Raw genomic sequence first — 21,399 nt, 5'->3', positions numbered from 1 at the left:
AGTTATACCTTTTCTTTCTCTGCATCCCCCCACCCTATCTTCCCACAGTCACCACAGCAGCCTTTATAAACAACATCAAGTTAGTTGCTTGCTTGAAAATCTTTAGTTGAGCCCATGTGACCTGAAAATAGATAAGTCACAGTTCCTCACTGTGTCTTACAAAATCTGTCCAAATCATGACCTGGTTATATATTACATCACTGCACCTAAGTGAGGCGGGTGGCTCTCTCCTAGTAGTACATTTGTTTTTGTATTCCTAAGTTTTTTTTAAAAAATTGATTTATTTATCAGAAAGGCAGAGTTACAGAGAAAGAGGGATCTTCTATCTGCTGATTCATTCCTCAAAAAACAGCAATGGCCAGGATTAAGCCAGGACTGAGCCAGGGCTGAGCCAAGGCTAGGCCAGTCCAGGAGCCAGAGATCTAGATCTCCCATGTAGGTGCAAGGGTCCAAGGAATTGGGCTGTCTTCCACTGCTTTTCCAGATGTTTTAGCAAGGAGCTGGATTAGAAGTGGAGCTGCTGGTACTTGAACTGGTACCCACATGGGATGGCAGTATTGCAAGCAGCAGCTTAACCAGTAGTACCACAATAATTGCCCCAGAACTTCCTAAAATTTTGCAAATGATCATCTTATTTCCTGTGAGGATCTCTTCTCCTTTCCCTATCCATGACAGGAATACTTTACTTGCCCTTTGAAACTAGGTCCACGGTCTCCCTTGTTGCCCCATGCCTTTGGGCGCGTGGCCTTCAGGCCTGCTCCCTGCTTTCTACCTGCATGCTTGCTCCACGTGGCTTGCTCCTGGTCTGCTCTCTGCTTGCTATGGACCCAACTTAGGTTCTATACTTCTTTTTCTCCCCTAAATAAAACCCTCACTCTCCTGAACATTTCTCTCACTGACTAAAAAGCTTAAAAACTTAAAAAAAAAATAAAAACCTAGGTCCATGGTTATATTCAGCAATTAAATTCTACAGAAAAAATGGTAATTCATAGACTAAAAGAAATTAAGAGACTACACAAAGACTCATGGGGTATTCTTCCTAGTCTGTTTTAGAATCATATGGATAGGGGCCGGTGCTGTGGTACAGCAGGTTAAAGCCCTGGCCTGAGGAGCCGGTATCCCTATGGGTGCCAGTTCTAGTCTCGGCTGCTCCTCTTCTGATCCAACTCTGCTCTGGCCTGGGAAAGCAGTGGAAGATGGCCCAGGTCCTTAGGCCCCTGTACCTATGTGGGAGACCTGGAAGGAGCTCCTGGCTCCTGGATTAGGATCGGCGCAGCTCTCTCTCTCTCTGCCTCTCCTCTCTCTGTGTAACTCTGACTTTCAAATAAAATAAATAAATCTTTTTTTTTAAAAAAAGAGATAGGACATCTATAATCAATTCCTAACTAGGCAACAATATTAGGCACAGTAATGAAGATTAAAATTTATCCATGCTTTGGATAAGGGCACAAAATTCATACTAGATTATGAGAAAAAGGGGTGGTATACTATTTCACACCCATCAGGATGACTACTTTAAAAAAAGCCAGAAGAAAATACCAAGCGTTGGCTAGGACATGGAGAAACTGGAACCCTTGTGTATTGCTGGTGGGGATGGCAAGCAGCACAGCTGCTATGGAAAACAGGATGGCAGTTTCTCAAAAATTAAAAATAGAATTAATATTTGATTTAGCAGTTCTACTTCTGTATATGTGCCCAAAAGAAATGAAAGAGGGACTTGAAAAGGTATTTGACCCCTCATGTTCATAGCAGCATTATTCACAACAGCCAAGACGTAGAAATAATTCAAGTGTAAATTGACAGGTAAATGGGTAAACCAAATGCAGCATAAACATATCATAAATTATTCAGTCTTAAAAGAAAAAGTGACAAAGCAGATGAACCTTAAAAACATTATACTAAGTGAAATAAGCCAGACAAAAAAAAAAAAAACAAAAACTAAATACTGTATGATTCTACTCTATGAGGTACCTACAGTAGCCAAATTCATAGTGACTAGGGTTACCAAGGGGATGGGTAGTAATTATTTAATGAGTACAGAATTTCAAATTGGGATGTTGAAAATGGTCTCAAGGGGTCAGTGCTGTGGTGCCGTGGGCTAAGCTGCTGCTTGTGATACCAGCACATCATGTAAGTGCCAGTTTGAGTCCCAGTTGTTCCACTTCTTTTTTGTTGTTGTTGTGAAAGATTTTATTTATTTGAGAGGCAGAGTTACAGAGAGGGAGCGACAGAGACAAAGGTCTTCCATCCACTGGTTCACTCCTCCAAATGGCTGCAATGGTTGGAGCTAAGCCAATCCAAATCCTTGGTAACCCGAATCACAGTCCCAAGTACTTGAGCCATCTTCTACTGCTCTCTCAGGCTATTAGCAGACAGCTACATTGGAAGAGGAGCAGCAGGGACATGAACGGCACCCATATGTGCTGGTGCCACAGACAGAGGCTTAGCCTACAAACCACAGTGCTGGTCCCCGCTGCTCCACTTCTGATCCAGCTCCTTGCCAACATAACTGGGAAAGCAATAGCCCAAATTCTTGGGCCCCTGCCACCCATATGGGAGACCTAGATGGAGTTTCAGACTCCTGGCTTTGGCCTGTTCAAGCCCACTGAGGAATTAAACAGCAGATGGAAGATATTTCTCTCTCTCTTGCTGTCTGTGACTATGCTTTTCAAATAAATATGTAAATGTTTAAAAAAATGTTCTAGAGATGGATGGTGGTGAAGGTTACAAAATAATGGAACTATACTTAATGTCCCTGACCTATATACTTAAAAATGGATAAAATGATAGATTTTGTTAGGCTGTTAAAATCTTTACTTAGTATAGAGTTGATCTTCTGTATATAATTAAAAATGAATCTTAACGAAGAATGGGAGAGGGAGTAGGAGGTGGGATGGTTTTTAGGAGGGCAGTATGGGCAGAAGAACAGCTATAATCCAAAAGTTGTACTTACGGAATTTATATTTATTAAATAAAAGCTTTCTATTAAAAATTTGTTAGGAATGAAAAAACATTTTAAAAAATGGAGAGAATTCCAAGGACCATTTGAAAAATGAAGAGAATTCAAGGTGAGAATGTAAAGCAACCCGTATTCATACATTGGTAGAAGTGTAAGCTGGTACAATCACTTTCGAGTGAAGTCTAACAATTTCTTATAAAACTATCCTATGACCCAGCAATTTTACTTCATAGTATTTACTCAAGGGAAATGAAAACATTTTTGTCCAAAAAGACTTATACAAGAGCAATCATAGGGGCCGGCATTGTGGCATAGCAGGTTAAACCTCCTCCCTAGGTGCTGGCATCCCATATGGGCACCAGTTCAAGACCCAGCTGCTCCACTTCCACTATCCTCCCCCCCCTCCTTTAAGATTCATTTATTTATTTGAAAGTCACAGTTACACACAGAGAGAAAGAGAAGCAGAGAGAGAGAGAGAGACGTCTTCCATCTGCCCATAAGGGATGCCGGTACTGCAGGCAGTAGCTTAACCTGCTATACCACCGCGTCAGCCCCCACTTCCAATCCAGCTCCCTGCTAATGGGCCTGGGAAAGCAACAGAAGATGGCCCAAGTGCTTGGGCCCCTGTACCCGCATGGGAGACTGGGAGGAAGCTCCTGGCTCCTGGCTTTGGATTGGTGCAGCTCCGGCCATTGCGGCCATCTGGGGAGTGAACCAGTGGATGGGGGACCTCTCTCTCTGTCTCTACCTTTCTCTGTAACTCTGTCTTTCAAATAAATAAAATGAATCTTTAAAGAAAAAAAAAAAATCCAGGTGTCAACCCACAAGAGAATAAACAAACCCAAGTATATTCACAAAATTCAATACTAATCAGCAATAAAAACAATAAATTACTGATGTATGCAATAGCAGAGGTCAATCATTATGCTGAGTGAAAGAATTACATGAAAGAGTAATATCAGATGGTGAAGAATTCAGAAGGGTTTTCTCTGGTGGCTGTGGGAGGATGGAATTGAGAACACACTGAAGGAACATGAAGGAACTTTCTGGAATGAAGGTGATCTCTATTGTGTTAGTCTTGGTTTACACAAATACATGCATCTATCAAAAACTCATCAAATGATACACTTAAAACTTGTGCTTTTTGCTGTATGTAAATTTTACCTTTAAACAAACATCATGGGGTGGGCATTTAGCCTAGTGGTTAAGACACACATGTCCCATATTGAAGTGCATGGGTTTGACATCTGCCTCCAGCTCCTGACTTGAGCTTCCTACTAAGGCAGATCCTGAGAGGCAGAAGTGATGGCCCACGTAATTGGGTTCTTACTGCTCATGTGGGACACCTGATATAGTTCTTGATTCTTAGCTTTGGCTTGGATAAGTCCTAACCCTGTGGGCATTTGGAGAGTGAATCAGAGGATGGGTGCTCCCTCTAGGTCTCTCCAATAAATAAAAATTTAAACAAAAAAGGTTTCATACAGAAACACTGAACTCTTGTCAAAGCTATGCATGATAAGAATACTCATAGGTGAGATACACAGCAGACTCATAGAATGGCAGATGTCCTAAACAGCACTCTGGCCTCAGAATCAGCCCTTAAGGCATGCAGATCCAGCTGAAAGGCCCATGAGAGTATTTCAGGCATGGAAAGCCAAGACACTCTGGGGGGAAAAAAAAAAAACCTAAATGAAAGATCTCCATGAGTGAGATCCCAGTGGAAAGAACGGGTCATCAAAGAAGGAGGTACCTTTCTCTGAAGGGAGGAGAGAACTTCCACTTTGACCATGGCCTTGTCTAAATATGATCAGAGTTGGTGAACTCAGGGGGCTTCCATAGCCTTGGTAGCTCATGACAAGAGCCTAGGGTGATTACTGAGGCCATAAACAAGAGTGTCAATTTGTTAAGTCAACAACAGGAGTCACTGTGCACTTACTCCTCATGTAGGATCTCTGTCCTTAGTGTGCTGTACATTGTGATTTAATGCTATAACTAGTACTCAAACAGTATTTTTCACTTTATGTTTCTGTGTGGGAGCAAACTGTTAAATCTTTACTTAATGTATGCTAAACTGATCTTCTGTATATAAAGAGAATCGAGGGCCGGCGCTGCGGCTCACTAGGCTAATCCTCTGCCTAGCGGCGCCGGCACACCAGGTTCTAGTCCCGGTTGGGGCGCCGGATTCTGTCCCGGTTGCCCCTCTTCCAGGCCAGCTCTCTGCTGTGGCCAGGGAGTGCAGTGGAGGATGGCCCAGGTGCTTGGGCCCTGCACCCCATGGGAGACCAGGAAAAGCACCTGGCTCCTGGCTCCTGCCATCGGATCAGCGCGGTGCGCCGGCTGCAGCGTGCCAGCCACGGCGGCCATTGGAGGGTGAACCAATGGCAAAGGAAGACCTTTCTCTCTGTCTCTCTCTCTCACTGTCCACTCTGCCTGTCAAAAAAAAAAAAAAAAAAAAAGAAAAAGAAAAGAGAATTGAAAATGAAGCTTGATGTGAATGGAAGGGGAGAGGGAGTGGGAAAGGGGAGGGTTGTGGGTGGGAGGGATGTTATGGGGGGGAAGCCATTGTAATCCATAAGCTGTACTCTGGAAATTTATATTCATTAAATAAAAGTTAAAAAAAAAAGAATACTCATAGGTGAAATTTACTATTGTCTGCAACTTACCTTGAAACATAATAAATTAAGATAGGGTGATGAATGGATAGAGGAATAGACAGAGATACAACAAAGCACATGGAGCAAAACGTTACCTCTAGCATTATTAAGAAGGCTCCATGAATGTCTCCTTTCTTTTCTAACAGATAAGCAGTGACCTCATGAAGCTGATACTTCTGAGTAATCTAGAAAAGAAAATAAATGTTTTTGTACACAAATTTTGTTTACAGAGTAGGAAGATCCCACTGAGGAGAAAGATACAACATAATAGTAAATAAAGAATTCGTATCTTAATAGGTGTGCCATTTTACAGTATAATATGCAAATATTTGCTCTTCTAGTCTTATAATAGTGGATCTAAAAGTTATAATAGGACCAAATTCATTCATTTTTACTTTTACTTATTACAAAAACTGTTACATAACTCAGTGAGGTCTATCCACTGGAAAAAAGCTAACACATATACATAAACAGTGATAAAATCAACATTGATCAAGTGTAACTACATACAAGTTATTTAGAATAACATAACTATGAAAACACTGCATGTCATTTAATACGATCTTAATATATAATTGGTAAACTAGAAATTCCCAATTAGTAAAAAAAGATCAAAGACAGGAAGAGTACAGAAAATGACAGAAAGTAAACTGTATTAGGTTAACAAACTCCAAAGTAGCTTCTTTAGAAAGATTAATATAGTAGAAAAACATCCTTAGAAGTAAGAAAAAAGAAAATGCCCAAAATAACACATTAATAGTCTAACAGGTTGAGAGTGAAAACATGTAAACACGTCAATAAATGCAAGAAAAGCATCTGGTAAAATTCATTACCTATTTATGACAAAATCTAAAACAAAATACTCTTGCCTAAATTGGAAATCAACATTCTTAATAAAAGTTGTCTAACAAAATTCTGCAATAAACACTGCATTTAATGTAAAATATTAGATACATTCCTTTTTACATCAAGAAAAAGGCTAACAAAACCCACTATATTGCTTCTGTTTAATAATATTCTAGAACTCCTAGACATCTGATAACAGAAAGAACAAAGTGTAAGAAGGGAATGAAAAACAAAACAAACAAAACATTACCATTATTCTTAGAAAATGGCCATAACAATATAGAAACTATTTGAACTAGAATTCACCCTGCTGACTAGATGAGAAAGCAATATACAAAAATTAGTAACATTCTAAAATACCAGCAGCAAATAAATTTTTTTTGACAGGCAGAGAGAAAGGTTTCCTTTCTGTTGGTTCACCCCCCAAATGGCGCTATGGCTGCCGCACTGCGCCGATCCGAAGCCAGGAGCCAGGTGCTTCCTCCTGGTCTCCCATGCAGGTGCAGGGCCCAAGCCCTTGGGCCATCCTCCACTGCCTTCCCGGGCCACAACAGAGAGCTGGACTGGAAGAGGAGAGACCGGGACAGAACTGGCGCCCCAACAGGGACTAGAACCCAGGGTGCCCACGCAGGTGGAAGATTAGCCTAGTGAGCCACGGTGCTGGCCATCAGCATCAAATAATTTTAAAATGTCATTTCAAGAAATTCCTTGAGGGATCGGCGCTATGGCACGGGGGTTAATGCCCTGGCCTGAAGCGCCAGCATTCTATGTGGGTGCCAGTTCTAGTCCCGGCTGCTCCACTTCCAATCCAGCTCTCTGCTATGGCTTGGGAAGGCAGTAGAGGATGGCCCTAGTCCTTGGGCTCCTGCCACCTGCGTGGGAGACTGGGAGGAAGCTCCTGGTTCCTGGCTTTGGATCAGTGCAGCTCCGGCCATTGTGGCCATCTGGGGAGTGAATCATCGGACAGAAGACCTCTCTCTCTCTCTCTCTCTCTCTCTGGCTCTCCTCTCTCTGTGTAACTCTGACTTTCAAATAAATAAATAAATCTTAAAAAAAAAAAAAAAAAGAAATTCCTTGAACAATGCTAATAAGAACTGCAGAGTATCTGGGAACAAATTTATAAAAATATGTACAAGAACCTTATAAAAAAGTTATAAAACCTCACACAGAACAAAAAAGTCATTTTCTGAAGGTAACTATGTTCCTGAATGTGAAGAATCAATACTGTAGAGACTTTTAATTCTTCCAGAGGTAAACTATAAATTCATTGCACTTTTAAATTAAAGGGCTCCTTCTTCAAATAATAAGCTTATTATGAAGCTATATTAATTAAAATGTGTAGGCTCAGTACAGGGAAACACAAATAACAAAAGCATGTGTATTTGGGAGAGTGGGATATGACCACATGACATAAAAATCGGTGAGGAAAGGATAATAAAGTGCCACATGGACCATTAGCCATCACATGGGGGAAAAGATATAAATCCCTCATGATCAGGCTATAAAAACAAATTCCAGATGGACTAAAAGCCTAAATGTAAGAAGCTAAACCACAGAATTTATATAAGAGACTATCCTATGGGCCATCACAATAGGAAAGCAAATAAGATATAGAAACTTAAAACTTTAAAGGAAAAGACTGATAAATTTAAAAAGCTACTAAAAATGAAGTGAAAAGGTACGTCACAATAGATTAGTAGAAGGTTCTAGCACATAAGATCAGAAAGGATTTGCTATCCAGAAATTAGAAACAAGCAAAGGGCAAAAACTCAATGAAAAAAAATGGGCAAATGAAATGAATAGATAATTCAGAGAAAAGAAAATCCCAAAGGCATTGCATATATATGGAAAGATGTCTGTGCCACAAGTAATCAATGACAGCCATCACAGTGGCAAAAATGGAGTCCAAAAAATATTAGGAATCAGGAAGGATGTGGAAAAGTAGCAACTATCAAACACTTCTGATAAGAATAGAAACACTTAGGTAATCAACTTGGCAATACCAGCAGAAGCATGCTGCTCTCTATTATCAAGCCAATTCCATTTCCAGGTATCTTACAGAAACCTCATACGACCAGACAAAGATTTGTACATGGATTTCTACTGTAGCAGTGCTTACAACAGCAAAAGATTGGAAACCTAAATATGTATCATCAGAAAAACAAATAAGCTGGCAAATTCTTTTTGATAGACCATTACATGATCATTAATATGAATGAGGGAGATCTAACTATATAAAAACAGACTTAAATGTTTAGTGAAAAAAGCTATTTGAAATAGGATATGTACTTTATGATATCATTAACAGAATTGTTAAAAACATAAAACTGGCCGGCGCCGCAGCTCAATAGGCTAATCCTCCGCCTAGCGGCGGTGGCACACCAAGTTCTAGTCCCAGTCGGGGCGACGGATTCTGTCCTAGTTGCCCCTCTTCCAGGCCAGCTCTCTGCTGTGGCCCGGGAGTGCAGTGGAGGATGGCCCAAGTGCTTGGGCCCTGCACCCCATGGGAGACCAGGAGAAGCACCTGGCTCCTGCCTTAGGATCAGCGTGGTGCGCTGGCCGTGGCGGCCATTGGAGGGTGAACCAACGGCAAAAGGAAGACCTTTCTCTCTGTCTCTCTCTCTCACTGTCCACTCTGCTTGTAAAACAAAAGCAAAAACAAAACAAAAAAACAACACAACAACATAAAACTGTATATCACATATTTTATGCATATATACATATATAGGCACAGGAAAAATCTGAAACATGGACTGGATGGATAAACTTCAGCTTTTGGCTGCGATGACATCAGGGAAAAGGAAAGGGATGGATAAAGGGTGGTTAATCTTTAAAATCAACAAGACAACGAAGATCTGAAGCCTGTTTGGCCAAGTGTTAACAACTACGAAATTGTGTTGGTGGGCACAAATGTATTTGGTGTTCTTCACATTTCTATATATTTGAAATATTCCATAATTAAACATTTTTTGAAGTATGTGAGCACTTCAGGAGGTGGACTGCAGAAAACACAGTTTTCTGCTTCAACTGGGTTGACAGAAGAGGAAAAGAAATACAATGGTAGCTTAAAATTAAATTTTAAACAGGGAATATACTAGTCTTTTAGAAATTACAGTACCTACTCGAGAGTGTGTCATGCACACACACATGTATATCCACACATACATAATTTTCATTTGGAAACCAGAGGAAAAAACAGTAATGAGGGTGCTAAAGCTGCCATATTGTTATTTAGCCTGTTATGCTTCAGAATGCAACAGGACTAATCATCAGTGTCTGCAAATAAGAGCCTGGTCTTCTCCTTTTAGCATTTTTACTGTATTCTTTTCTCCAGGCTTTATGTGTTGGCTAGAATTTGCAACAAGTTTGGTTAATAACAGCTGTGGACATGTGTTGTTTCTGACTTTAATAACATAAATAGGGAAGTACTTTATCATAGAAATTAAGAGCAAGAACTCTCAAGTCAGACTGTCTGGGCTCCGTCTCAGGCACCATCACAAACTAGTTATAAATTTATAGACGTATCTTTATATGTGAGACTCTAGGCATTCACCTGTCAAATAGAGAATGCGTAGGGAAAGTTTATCCTTATCTTTGCTACATTACTAGTCTTACCTGAATAGTTTCCTCTAGGCGGTAGCACTCAAGGACTTGCAGGGTCTCTATAACTTGGTTTGGGCTGAACTGACACAACAGTTCAATGAACTGCTCTGTAATACTGGGAGATATTTGCAGCAATTCTTGATTTACATGAACACCTTCCCTGAAAACATAAAAGGCAAGAGAGTACTAAATTGTAGCCTTATTTGCTCATACCTAGAATTAAAGGCTACAAGTAAAAAGTAAATTATGTTAAAAACAAGACTACCTTCTGATCAAGTTAAAATGCAAACTGAAAATCTTGATGTTATTCAGATGAACTGTATATTACAGAATAAACAGAAATATTTCTCAATTTACATAAAATAAAGAAGTGATATTCAGTTGAGACCCTCTAAATTATACCAAAAGTTACCCTTTTCTGTAAAAGAAACAAGAAGACCCAATTAAGTCTACATAATTTGATCCATGAGTAATTTTATATACAAGAAACCACCTTCTAGTCTCAACAACCATCTCTACTATGTTCTAATCACTTCTTTAATCATCTGTTTTCTCCAACAGACAACAAACTCCGTTGAGGCAGACACCATGCATCTTCTCACTAATGGATTTCTGAAGTCATACAGTGCCTTGTAAGAACTAATTTTTTTTAGATGACGTTAAAACAAACAAAAAGTGATGAATAGTAGGATATGCAATTTTTACGGGTTATTTGCCTTATATGCCAACTACTCACAAAGTCCACTATTCATAATGCCTATCAAAAGCTCTAGAAGTAGAGGCTTAGTTTCATCAAGCTGATCACTCAACTACTGTGGCCAAAAGGAACTTTTTAGGAAATCAACTCATGCTCACTGGAGACCTAAGAATCATCTTCTCTTTGGCTTCACAAGAAGTTATTTTCTTTTGAGAATCTTCTCTTCAGAATTCTTGAACTAAAGTTCCTTATATGAATTGGAATTGGGTTAATAAGTTACACACGTGATTGTTTGGAAAAATGGCCTTCTGAAGAGAAGTGAAGGCAGGTGGTCTACAGTAGCAGTTTCCAGCTCTTCTCATGTCATGGCACATAAAACGTGGTGATATTAACGCGGTCCACTGTAGGGAGGACTCTGGCTGCCTCCGGACCTGAGGGCAGCAGTCTTCAACCACACCTGTAACCATGGCACCAATGGTCACAGCGTGTGAATCTCCAGACTCCATAGAGAAGATCTGGATTTTATAATTAGGCTATAAACCATGTTTAAGTAGCAGTCCTGTTTTTACTAGTAAGAAGCCTGAGTTACAGAAGGAGGGACTATATTTAGACATTGGAAACATTCCCTTGCTTTAAAGCTTTGTGATACGTGGCACTGACTGGAGTTTCAGGGACAAACCAAGTAAGTTTTGCTGTTTGGCTTTTAGTACTTGCAGTTGGATTAAGGCACTCACTCCTCAAACTGGCTGTGAATTTTTGAAAAATCAAGTTTTCCACTTTTTTGGTGGAGGGAAGTATCTCACAACTGCCTTTAATACAGAACTGTGTTAAGTGACCGATTACTCCCTCTGTATGCCACCATCATAGTTCTTACTACATACCTTGAAAATTGCCTGTTTCAGGGTCTGTGTCCTCAGCTCCACAATCAACTCCATGAGAGCAAAGCCCATGGTATATGCATCACTGCGCTCCCCGCATCAGCACAGTTGCTCAGTACATGTACACTGCACACAACTGAACTCTCTGGAAACAGCACACATTGGACTGCCTTCAAGAATTGCGGAGCAGTATATTGGAGTGAAAATTACAGGGACGAAAGCTATAAAGTCAGAGAAAGCCAGCAATAAATCCTGTCAGAAAGTTCCACATGGAGAAATTATTAAATGCACAGGACAGATCCAGGGAAACTTTAATTCCATGTGCGACTGTGATCTATACTACGTGTGGTCTCTGCCCTGGTTCCTGGCACACATTTCCAGAAGGGCCGAAGGCTGAGCTGACCATCAGTGGCCCATGATGTAATCACTCATGCTTACCTAACAAAGCCTCCATAAAAACCCCAAATGAAAAGGTTTAGAGGGCTTCCAGATTGTTAACCGTGGAGACCGCTGTACCCCACCAGGGCAAGGAAGCTTTGTGACCCTTTGGCCATACTTTGCCCAACTCCACATCTCTTCTATCCAGCTGTTCATCTATATCCTTTGCAACGTCCTTCGCAATCAAACAGGATACGTAAGAGGTGTCCCTGAGTTCCTGTGAGCCACTCTAGCAAAATAATCGGACACAATGAGGAAGTCCTGGGAACCCCAATGTATAGGCAGTCAGCAGCACAGATCACAATGAGAGGGATGGTCTTGTGGGTGTGAGTCCTTTACCCGTGAATGTGTAGATTGTGTTAGAATTGAATTAAATTGTAAGATACTCAGTTACTGTGCATTGGAGAATTGCTTCCTTGATGTGTGGGAAAATCTCCCTCCACACACACACATTTTGGTGACTAAAGCAGTTTGGTTATTCCTATCTCATATCAAAAGGACGAGGTTGTACCTTAACAGAATGGGGGAGGGTATGGTGCTGTGGTGTAGTGGGTAAAGCTGCAGCCTGCAGCGTTGGCATCCCATATGGGCACTGGTTTGAGTCCTATATCCAGCTCTCTGCTATGGCCTGAGAAGGCAGTAGAAGATGGTCCAAGGCCTTGGGCCCCTGCACTCATGTGGGAAACCTGGAAGAAGCTCCTGGCTCCAGATCAGCTCGGCTCTGGCCATTGAGGAATAAACCACTGAATGGAAGACCTCTCTCACTCTCTCTCTCTCTGCCTCTGCCTCTCTGTAACTCTGCCTTTTAAATAAATAAATAAATCTTAAAACAAAAACAAAAACACAGAATGGGGATCCACATTCAGGGGGAGCCAGTGTACCTTCCAGGGGCCTACACCAATTATAGCTGTTGTTAGTATTTTATCTAAGTCAGACTTCTGTTAATATATGTTACAAATGCAAGGCTACATGGCAAATTAAGATCAGACATTAGCATCTGCCAATGAATCGTCGTACTTAATTCTTTCCAGAACATTTATTGACAAAACCATTTACAAGGACTGAAGATGTGAATATGCATCAAACCCAGCAAATCACCCAAATGAACACATTTTGATGCATTCATTTGTGAGGAAAATAATGTGTCTGATGGGAAATTTATCAGGCAACATCAACATAATCAAAACTTTAATAAATAAGCTGCAGCATTAATGAATTTACATCCATTTCTGACTGCTTTTCAGTCTTGCACATAAATACAATTTGTTAGACCCATTTCCCAGAGCTATTTTGGTTAGTCTTCTATTAGCTACCTGCTTTGCCACATTCTCACTTAACTTTAATAGCTGTCAAGATTATGCATTTCAGATCTAAACTTTATCTACTCATTTGGGAATCTCTATTTTAATAACAGTACTGGTTATAAGGATATATGTTTAAATATATGTACAAGGGAGAATTTCTCAAGGTACACACATTTTTTTTCATCAATTTTAAAACCACACACACACACACACACAGAGCAAAATCAGGTTAGAAAACAGATCCACCTTTACTCAGACTGTGAAAATTGTTTTAAAATATAATCTTTATATACTGGGTCATTTCTGGGAAAGGATTACAGTATATATCAGTTTTGAAGAACTTAAATTAAAATGATTCTAAAACTCAAATTCTGATTCCTAATATTTGACAATGCAAATGTGGCAGTGGAATAAAAAATAAAATTGGTATAGTTCCTTCCTCACACTCTAAAAATTGGACACAAATGAGCCAATCTAGACTATTCTTCCATATTTCTGTAGAAGAGGATGTCACATCTCCTTCCCTACTTGTTTTGACATCTTGGGGCTACTTCAGCTTGGCCTAAATCCTGACGGCTTGAATTCTCTGCTCATTCCCAGCAGCTAGTCCTTGCAGGTGGCAGTACATGGGTGATTACCCAGTACCTTTTAGATTGAGAACTCAAATATCTCTCTCCTAACACATAAGAGTCAAGACAACTATTTTCTCTACAGTTTTCACTGAAATCAAGTTGCTTCACAAAGCCTTTAAGCTCAACTTTCAGGTTTCCACACACATTCCACGTTAAAAAGGCCACAATGTAATCCTGTGCCAGAAGACAACAAAAGAGAACTGATATGCCAATCTGCCTGCAAAATCTTCAAATATGATGATCATGGGCAGCAAAGACAACACCTAAAGTCTGTATGAAACTGTAACATATGGGGCTGCCTTTGTAGCATAGCAGGTAAAGCCACTGCCTGTGACTCCAGCATCCCATATGGGCACTGGTTTGTGTCCTGGCTTCTCTACTTCTGATTCAGCTCTCTACTAGTGGCCTGGGAAATCATCAGAAGATGGCCCAAGTATTTGGGCCCCTGCAACCCATGTGGGAGACCTGGATGAAGTTCTTGGCTCCTGGTTTCAGCCTGGCCCAACCCCGGCCTGGCCCAGCCCTGGCTGTGTGGCCATCTAGGGAGTGAACCAGTGGATGGAAGATCTCTCTTTGTCTCTCCTTCTCTCTCTCTCCATAACTCTTTCAAATAAATAAGTAAAAAAAAAAAAAAATTGTAACATAATAAATATCACACAGGGTAGAGCTGCCAGGAGCTGCCAGCAACAACTGAGATCCCTTATCAACTTCATGAGGCACAGACCAAAGCACACAAGCTCTCTGCTCTGATGGCAGAGACCAGGCCGCATCTATGTGATGTAATAGCATGTTTAAGACTGTCAGCTTTAGGGGTCTGATTACTTTCCATTTTCTCATCAAGTGCCAAAACGCACTCCTTCAAATCTGAATAGAATAGAATTTTTGTTATTCCTCTGACAGCCACGAAAATGAAAGTACATTGTTTTGACTATTTTCTTGCAGGGGCAGTAAGAATGAACCACATGCACTAACAGAAATGAGTCTAATGTTTTGGGGACACAGAATCATTTAGCTCCATGACCATATTAGTATAAACAATATTTGGATCATTCTGATGCTGTACAGACTTCAATGAAAAACTTGTAGTATAGTTACAATGATTTCAAATTATCATAAATAATAATATTAAAGAGGGTACTGCAGTCATCTTCATCCTCGATATTCCTCCTAATGCAAAGCTATCCTTATCACTAAAATCTATAAGCCACCTTACTAGCAAGGGTTGTCTAGACCATGCTGAAAAAAGCCTGCACAGACACAGGCGCTGGCATCTCAACACAACACCATAATTGACACACTCTGGGTCTGAGTGAGAAACCTGGTGCCCTTCTCTCCCCCAAGTGACAGATGGAGATGGAAGAGATGAGAGACAGCTCTGTGACCACACAGTAGATGCAGAAAGGGTTCTGGAACCGATGCTGGATCAGGCTGCTGTAAATCTTTCGATAATCTTATTAAAATTCTCAACATAGATAGAACAAAGACTTCTGGTTTTTAGTCTGGCATGCAAGTAAATAGCTTGGAGTCATCACTCCTAGGCTCACAAGAAGAAAAATGCTGAAGAAACTGAAAACTCAGCAACTCTTAGTTTCATCTACAAATTGAAGGCAAGGGCAAACCAAACCAACCAAATTAGAGGCAGGCAGGCAGGCAGGCAGACACACACAACCACAGCTTACTGGAGCAGAAGCCCAGGAGTAGACACTGTGGCTGCCAGAGCCAATACTATGGCAGGAAAACTTCAAATTGTAATTGACAAATTGCCAGAGGCCCACCATAGACAAGCTTGAGAATGAAAAATTCAAGGGAAAAACAGTCTTTTGAGGGTTAATATACGCTCTTGAATTTACCTCCAGGAGGCCAACCAGGTTCTCACTGTGAAAATCAGAGGAAAACTTCCTCATGCTTCCACTATGAGGACAGAATGTCCAATCTGAATTTTATACTCTGAGAAAGCCCAGAACATTCTGTTCTTCCTAACAAGGCCTGCTGTGATGGGCTGAAGTACATTGCCCTCAGATCCATATGTTGAACTGCTAACCCTCAGTACCTCAGAATGGGGCCTAATTTGAAATTAAGAGTGTTTGCAGATGTGACTAGTTATGCTAGAATGTGATGCCACTGAACAGGGTGAGCCTTTAATCCAATACAATGAATGCCCCAATAAAAATCTGGACACTTACATACACACAGGGATACCACACAAAGATATAAGCTACAAGCCAAGGAATGCCAGCAAACCACCAGAAGCTAGGGGTAAGGCATGGATCAGATCTTTCTCTCAGTGCTCAGAATGAACTAACCATCTGACAACTTGATCTCATACTTCTAGCATCTAGATCTAAGAGACACTCGGTTTGTGATGCTTTGTTAAGGCAGCCTTAGAAAATGTAATATACTGCCTTCAAAGGCAACTACTTTTATCAGAGTCTAACTGACTTGGATTTTACTAGAGCCTACCCAATGTAGGGGAAATGAAATACCCAATCCTCATCTACTCTAACCTTCTGTATAGGTGAAGGAAATAACCAACTGTAACCCCACTTGTGGCACTGGGGTGGGAGAGCTGAGTAGTACTTATGAAGGAAACACCCCAGGGACACAAACTCACTAAGAGGCTGAAAGCTAATCATAGGACTACAGAATACTTTGCCTCCTCCACACTCCACAACTATATTAATAGGGCCCCCATTATAACTACAGGAGAATTTAATGGGAAGAACTATACATATCACATTTTACTTAAGAACAAGTCTCTAGGGAAACCCAAAGATGATAGGAGACAAAAGTAAAGACACCAGAGGAAACTTCAGCCCCAGGCACCTACTGTTATGATGAATAATCTCTCAACCCTCACAGAACATCAGCCCTCACAGAAAAAGCCTATGTGCCCCAGTTCCTTTCGTACAGTACACTGTGTCTAGTTTTCAACAGGAAATTACAACATATACAGAGACAAACAAGAAAACTCAAAACCATAAAAAATAAAAATGCAGTTTGAAGAGACTCAGATTTGGTAGAGATGTTGGAATTATTATACCAGGAATTCAAAACAACTATAATTAACATGCTAAGGGCTCTAAGAGAAAAATTGGACATGACGCAAAAACAAGTGGGTAATGCAAACAGAGAAACAGAGGTTCTAAGAGAGAATCAAAGCAAAATGCTACAAACCAACCAACCAACAAAAAACACTAACAGAAATGAAGAATGCCTTTGATGGTTCCATTAACAGCCTAGACAGGGTAGAGCAAAGAATCAGTCACTGTGAAGAAATGTCAATAGAAGCTTCCAAAACTAAAATCCAAAAGGAAGAAAGGGGGCCAGGGTTATGGTACAGCAGGTTAAGGTGACATTGGAAACCCATATCAGAGCACTAGTTGGAGTTCTGGCTGCTCCATTTCCCCATCCAGCTTCCTACTAATGTGCCTGGAAGGGCAGCAGAAGATGGTCCAAGTTCTCGGGTCCCTGCTACCCACATGGGTGAGCAAAGGAGTTCCTGGCTCAGCACTCACTGTTGCAGCCATCTGGGGAGTGAACCAGCTGAGAAGATCTCTCTTCTTGTTTCCACTAGTCTGTCACTCTGCCCTTCAAATAAATAAACAAATAAATATCTCTGAAACAGAGAGAGAGAGAGAGAGAGAGAGAGAGAGAGAGAATCGTTCAACCACTGGTTAACTCCCCAAATGGATGCAATGGCCAGGCTGGGCTAATCTGAAACCAGGGGCCAGGAGTTTCATCCCATGTGGGTACAGGGGCCCAATACTTGGGCCATCTTCTGCTGATTTCCCAAGCACATTAGCAGGGAGCTGGATTGGAAGTGGAACAGCTGGGACTTAAACAGCATCACCTATATGTGATGCTGGCATGGCAGGTGGTGACTTTATCTGCTAAGCCACAGTGCAGGCCCCCTAAATTAATCTTAAAGACAAAATAAAACAAAAATAATGAAAAAGATGGAATGGAATAGCCCAGAACTGTGAGACAATCACAAAACATGTAACATACACATAATAGGAATTCCGGAAGGAAATGAAAGAAAGGAAGGAGGAAGGGAATATTTGAGACAATGCCAGAATTCTCCAAAATTAAGGCTAGACACAAAACTATGAATCTAGGAGAATCAAAGAGCACCACGCAGGATAAACATCAAAAAAATATACCCTTAGGTATATCTTACTTAAACTTCAGGAAATCAAACACAAAGAGAAAATCCTGAAAGAAGCCAGTAGGGGGCGGCGGGGAGCCCAAACCTCCAGGGAACAAGGGTAAGAATTTACTCTTCATAAATCTTGCAGGGAAGAAGAGAGTGCAGGGGAACATTGAAAGGAAAAAGTAAAACCATCACCAACCTAGAAATCTGTATCCATAAAAATCCTATCTTCAAAGTGAAGAAAGGATAGAAGAAACAACATTCATAGACAAACAAAAATTGAGGGAACTTCCTGCTGGCACAGACTGCCCTGAAAGAAATGGTACAAAGCAGCTCTTTGAAAGGAGGGAGGTGACAGAGGTCAGAAACTTTTTCACATGAAGAAAGGAAAGATATTAGAGAAGGCACAAATGAAACTGAAATAAAATATCTTATTTTTCTTATTCTTAAATAAACAGGTAACAGTATACTCAAAAGAACAACTACAATGCATTCAGTTAATAAAACTTACAGATAAGTAAAATGAATGACAGCAATGTTGCAAGGGATGAAAAGGAAGAACTGAAAGTATTCTGTTATAAGGTACTTGTACTACTCAGAGAGTGCTAGAGGGCCATTTTAATTGGACTTGGGTAAGTTGTAAATGTATATTTAAAACAAAAGTGAAACCACTAAAAAGATTTTTTAAAAAGAAGTATAATTGATATACTAAAGGGAAAAAATGGATTCATATAAAATGTGCTATTAAAAACAGGAAAGGCAGAAACAGAATGAAAACAAATAAAAAAAGCAATGAACAGAAAACATTCACACACATAGTACAAGAAGGACTATAAATGCCAAAAAGTATCTTAAAACATATCCTTTTCCTTATAAAACAGAAAAATACGAAGTGTCAATCTATCAATAGAGACTGAAGAGTAGATGATGCGTCAGGATTTAAAATGTGGAATTGAGCTGCTGGTGAAATACAAGTACTTCAAGAAGCTCATGGAGGAGGGCTTGGTCCTTTCCCCCCAGCTCCTCCCACTGCAGGCCGCTTTTTTACAGTCTGTCTAATAAAGCTTTGCTCTCTTCTCACACACACACACACACACACAAATTCATGGAAGAATGGAATGAAAAGTTTTGAGTTTATTTTGGTACGAAAGAATTTTTTTCACAGTACATGAAAGATAAGTATTATGCAAAAACTATGCATACATTTCAATTCTGGGGGTACCAAAATAAACACTTAATTGAATTTTTCCCGAGAACTTTCTGATGTCCCCTCATACTACCCAAAGATACTATAAGCCTGGCCAAGCTGACAGCCACCCTGATCATTGAAGGTGCTCACTGAAGCAGGAATGTATTTCTATAAATCACAGTTCGTAAATGTATTTAATGATCCAATTTTCAATTTGAAAGATGCTATTTCAACACTGTCAATATCTTAAAATGTCCCTTCACATATACCCACAGAAACACTGACAGATTCAACTAAAACCCAATGTATAACCATTTCCATAACCTATATTTATTTCTTGGCAAAGTTATTCATTTTTTAGCAATGTTCCATTTTTACTTTACTTTGATTAAAGGCTTAAAAAATACAAATGTGACATTTTATGCATTTTTCCCCTACAAGAAAATCACATTACATATTTCAGAGGCCTCCAGGACACTGTTAACACAGGTGAAACTGACATTACCAGGAAAATCACACTGAGGAAAACATTTTGAGTATAAATATACTTGCACATTCCCTATTCCTTATGCAGCTCATGGTCTCCTAACAGCCACCAGTGTTCTTTTGTACCATCCTTCAGCATCTCTGCACAAAGGGCCTGCATGCGGATGTCAATGCATCAGGAGGCCTCCTGGGAGGAATGCACGCAGGGAGGGGCGGGGGAGTGGGGTTTTATGGAGCAGCTGTCCTGAAGGAGAGAATTGGAAGAGGATGCAAATCCTTTCTCTCCCAAGCTGCTGGCCTCAATTCAAGCAAGTAATTTGCTTCTGGAGGATTAACCCCATCTTCCACACCCCTTCCTCCGCCCGCCAAACTATCCAATCTTTCTACATACAGATGCCCCCAGTGGGTCAATTAATTCTACAGACCAAATTATTTACATAATATAAGTAACTTAAAGAAACTGGGTACAAAGAAATATAAATAAGAATTCAACTACAGGATCTGTTCCTTTAAAAACGCTGTTGGTAGAATTAAAAGCTATCCTGTCCAAAAAAAAAAAAAAACAAAAAACAAAACTTGATGACACATGTAAATGTTAAAACAAATATACATAAGCTATATATAAGGAATGAGGATCTTGTTGACTCAGGTTTTGGGGCAAGAACAGCAACATTCTGATATGACACCTACATCCACGCAGTCCTCATCTCAAAGTAACTGTCTTTCATTTTCCCTCCTCTCCAGAATGCTGGCACAGGAGCTTCATGGGGGAAAGAAACCTGGAGCTTAAAAAATCTTTTGCTTAAGAACAGAAACCAACGAAACAAAGGCAAAAATAGTCTTCAGTTGGCTGCCAGTGAAAACTGCTCAGCAGGGCAGTCCACCCATTCTTGATGTTCTTCTGTTGCTACATCTTTTCCCATGATCCTCTAGTGTTCTACTTCAGATTCCAATCCTTTACTTAGGTTAGTCAACAAGCACAGGTACTTTATTTTACTTTTTTAAAGATATATTTATTTATTTGAAAGGCAGAGTCACAGAGAGGCAGAAGCAGAGATAGACAGAAGTTCTCCATCCGCTGGTTCACTCCCCAGATGGCCACAACGGCCGGAGCTGTTCTGATCTGAAGCCAGGAGCCAGGAGCTAGCTCCTGGTCTCCCACGTGGGTGCAGGGGCCCAAGGACTTGGGCCTTCCTCCACTGCAGAGAGCTGGATCAGAAGTGAAGCAGCTGGGACTTGAAGTGGTGCCCATATGGGATACCGGGACCATGGGCTGCGGCTTTACCCGCTATGCCGCAGCGTTGGCCTCTTTTTACATTAAAAGGCTCATATGTGAGGGGAATTCAGAGACTAATAGAAACCAGTGCAGAGAGGCAGAGGCAGAGACAGAGATAAGTCCTCCAACTGCTGGTTCATTCTCCAGATGGCCGCAATGGCCAGAGCTGTGCTGATCTGTAGACAGCAGCCAGGAACTTCCTCCCGGTCTCCCACGTGGGTGCAAGAGCCCAAGGACTTGGGCCATCCTCCACTGCTTTCTCAGGCCACAGCAGAGAGCTGGAT

At 40.7% G+C, this 21,399-nt stretch overlaps 1 protein-coding gene across 2 annotated transcripts in view; it reads right to left on the bottom strand.

The window, feature by feature from the left end:
- The window catches only part of VPS8 (VPS8 subunit of CORVET complex), a 274,516-nt gene that overhangs the window by 89,892 nt on the left and 163,225 nt on the right, over window positions 1-21,399 (bottom strand). For both annotated transcript variants that reach the window (XM_008266588.4, XM_070072435.1), the window contains 2 exons: window positions 10,075-10,222; window positions 5,709-5,798 (listed from right to left, as the gene is read on the bottom strand). In XM_008266588.4, the coding sequence (XP_008264810.1) occupies window positions 5,709-5,798; window positions 10,075-10,222 (238 nt within the window). The remainder of the gene's footprint in view (window positions 1-5,708; window positions 5,799-10,074; window positions 10,223-21,399) is intronic.

Source organism: Oryctolagus cuniculus, chromosome 4 (genome assembly GCF_964237555.1).
Source record: "Oryctolagus cuniculus chromosome 4, mOryCun1.1, whole genome shotgun sequence".
NCBI lineage: Eukaryota > Metazoa > Chordata > Mammalia > Lagomorpha > Leporidae > Oryctolagus > Oryctolagus cuniculus.
The sequence above is the reverse complement of the archived record's forward strand: the minus strand, read 5'-3'. Positions and strand labels throughout refer to the sequence as shown.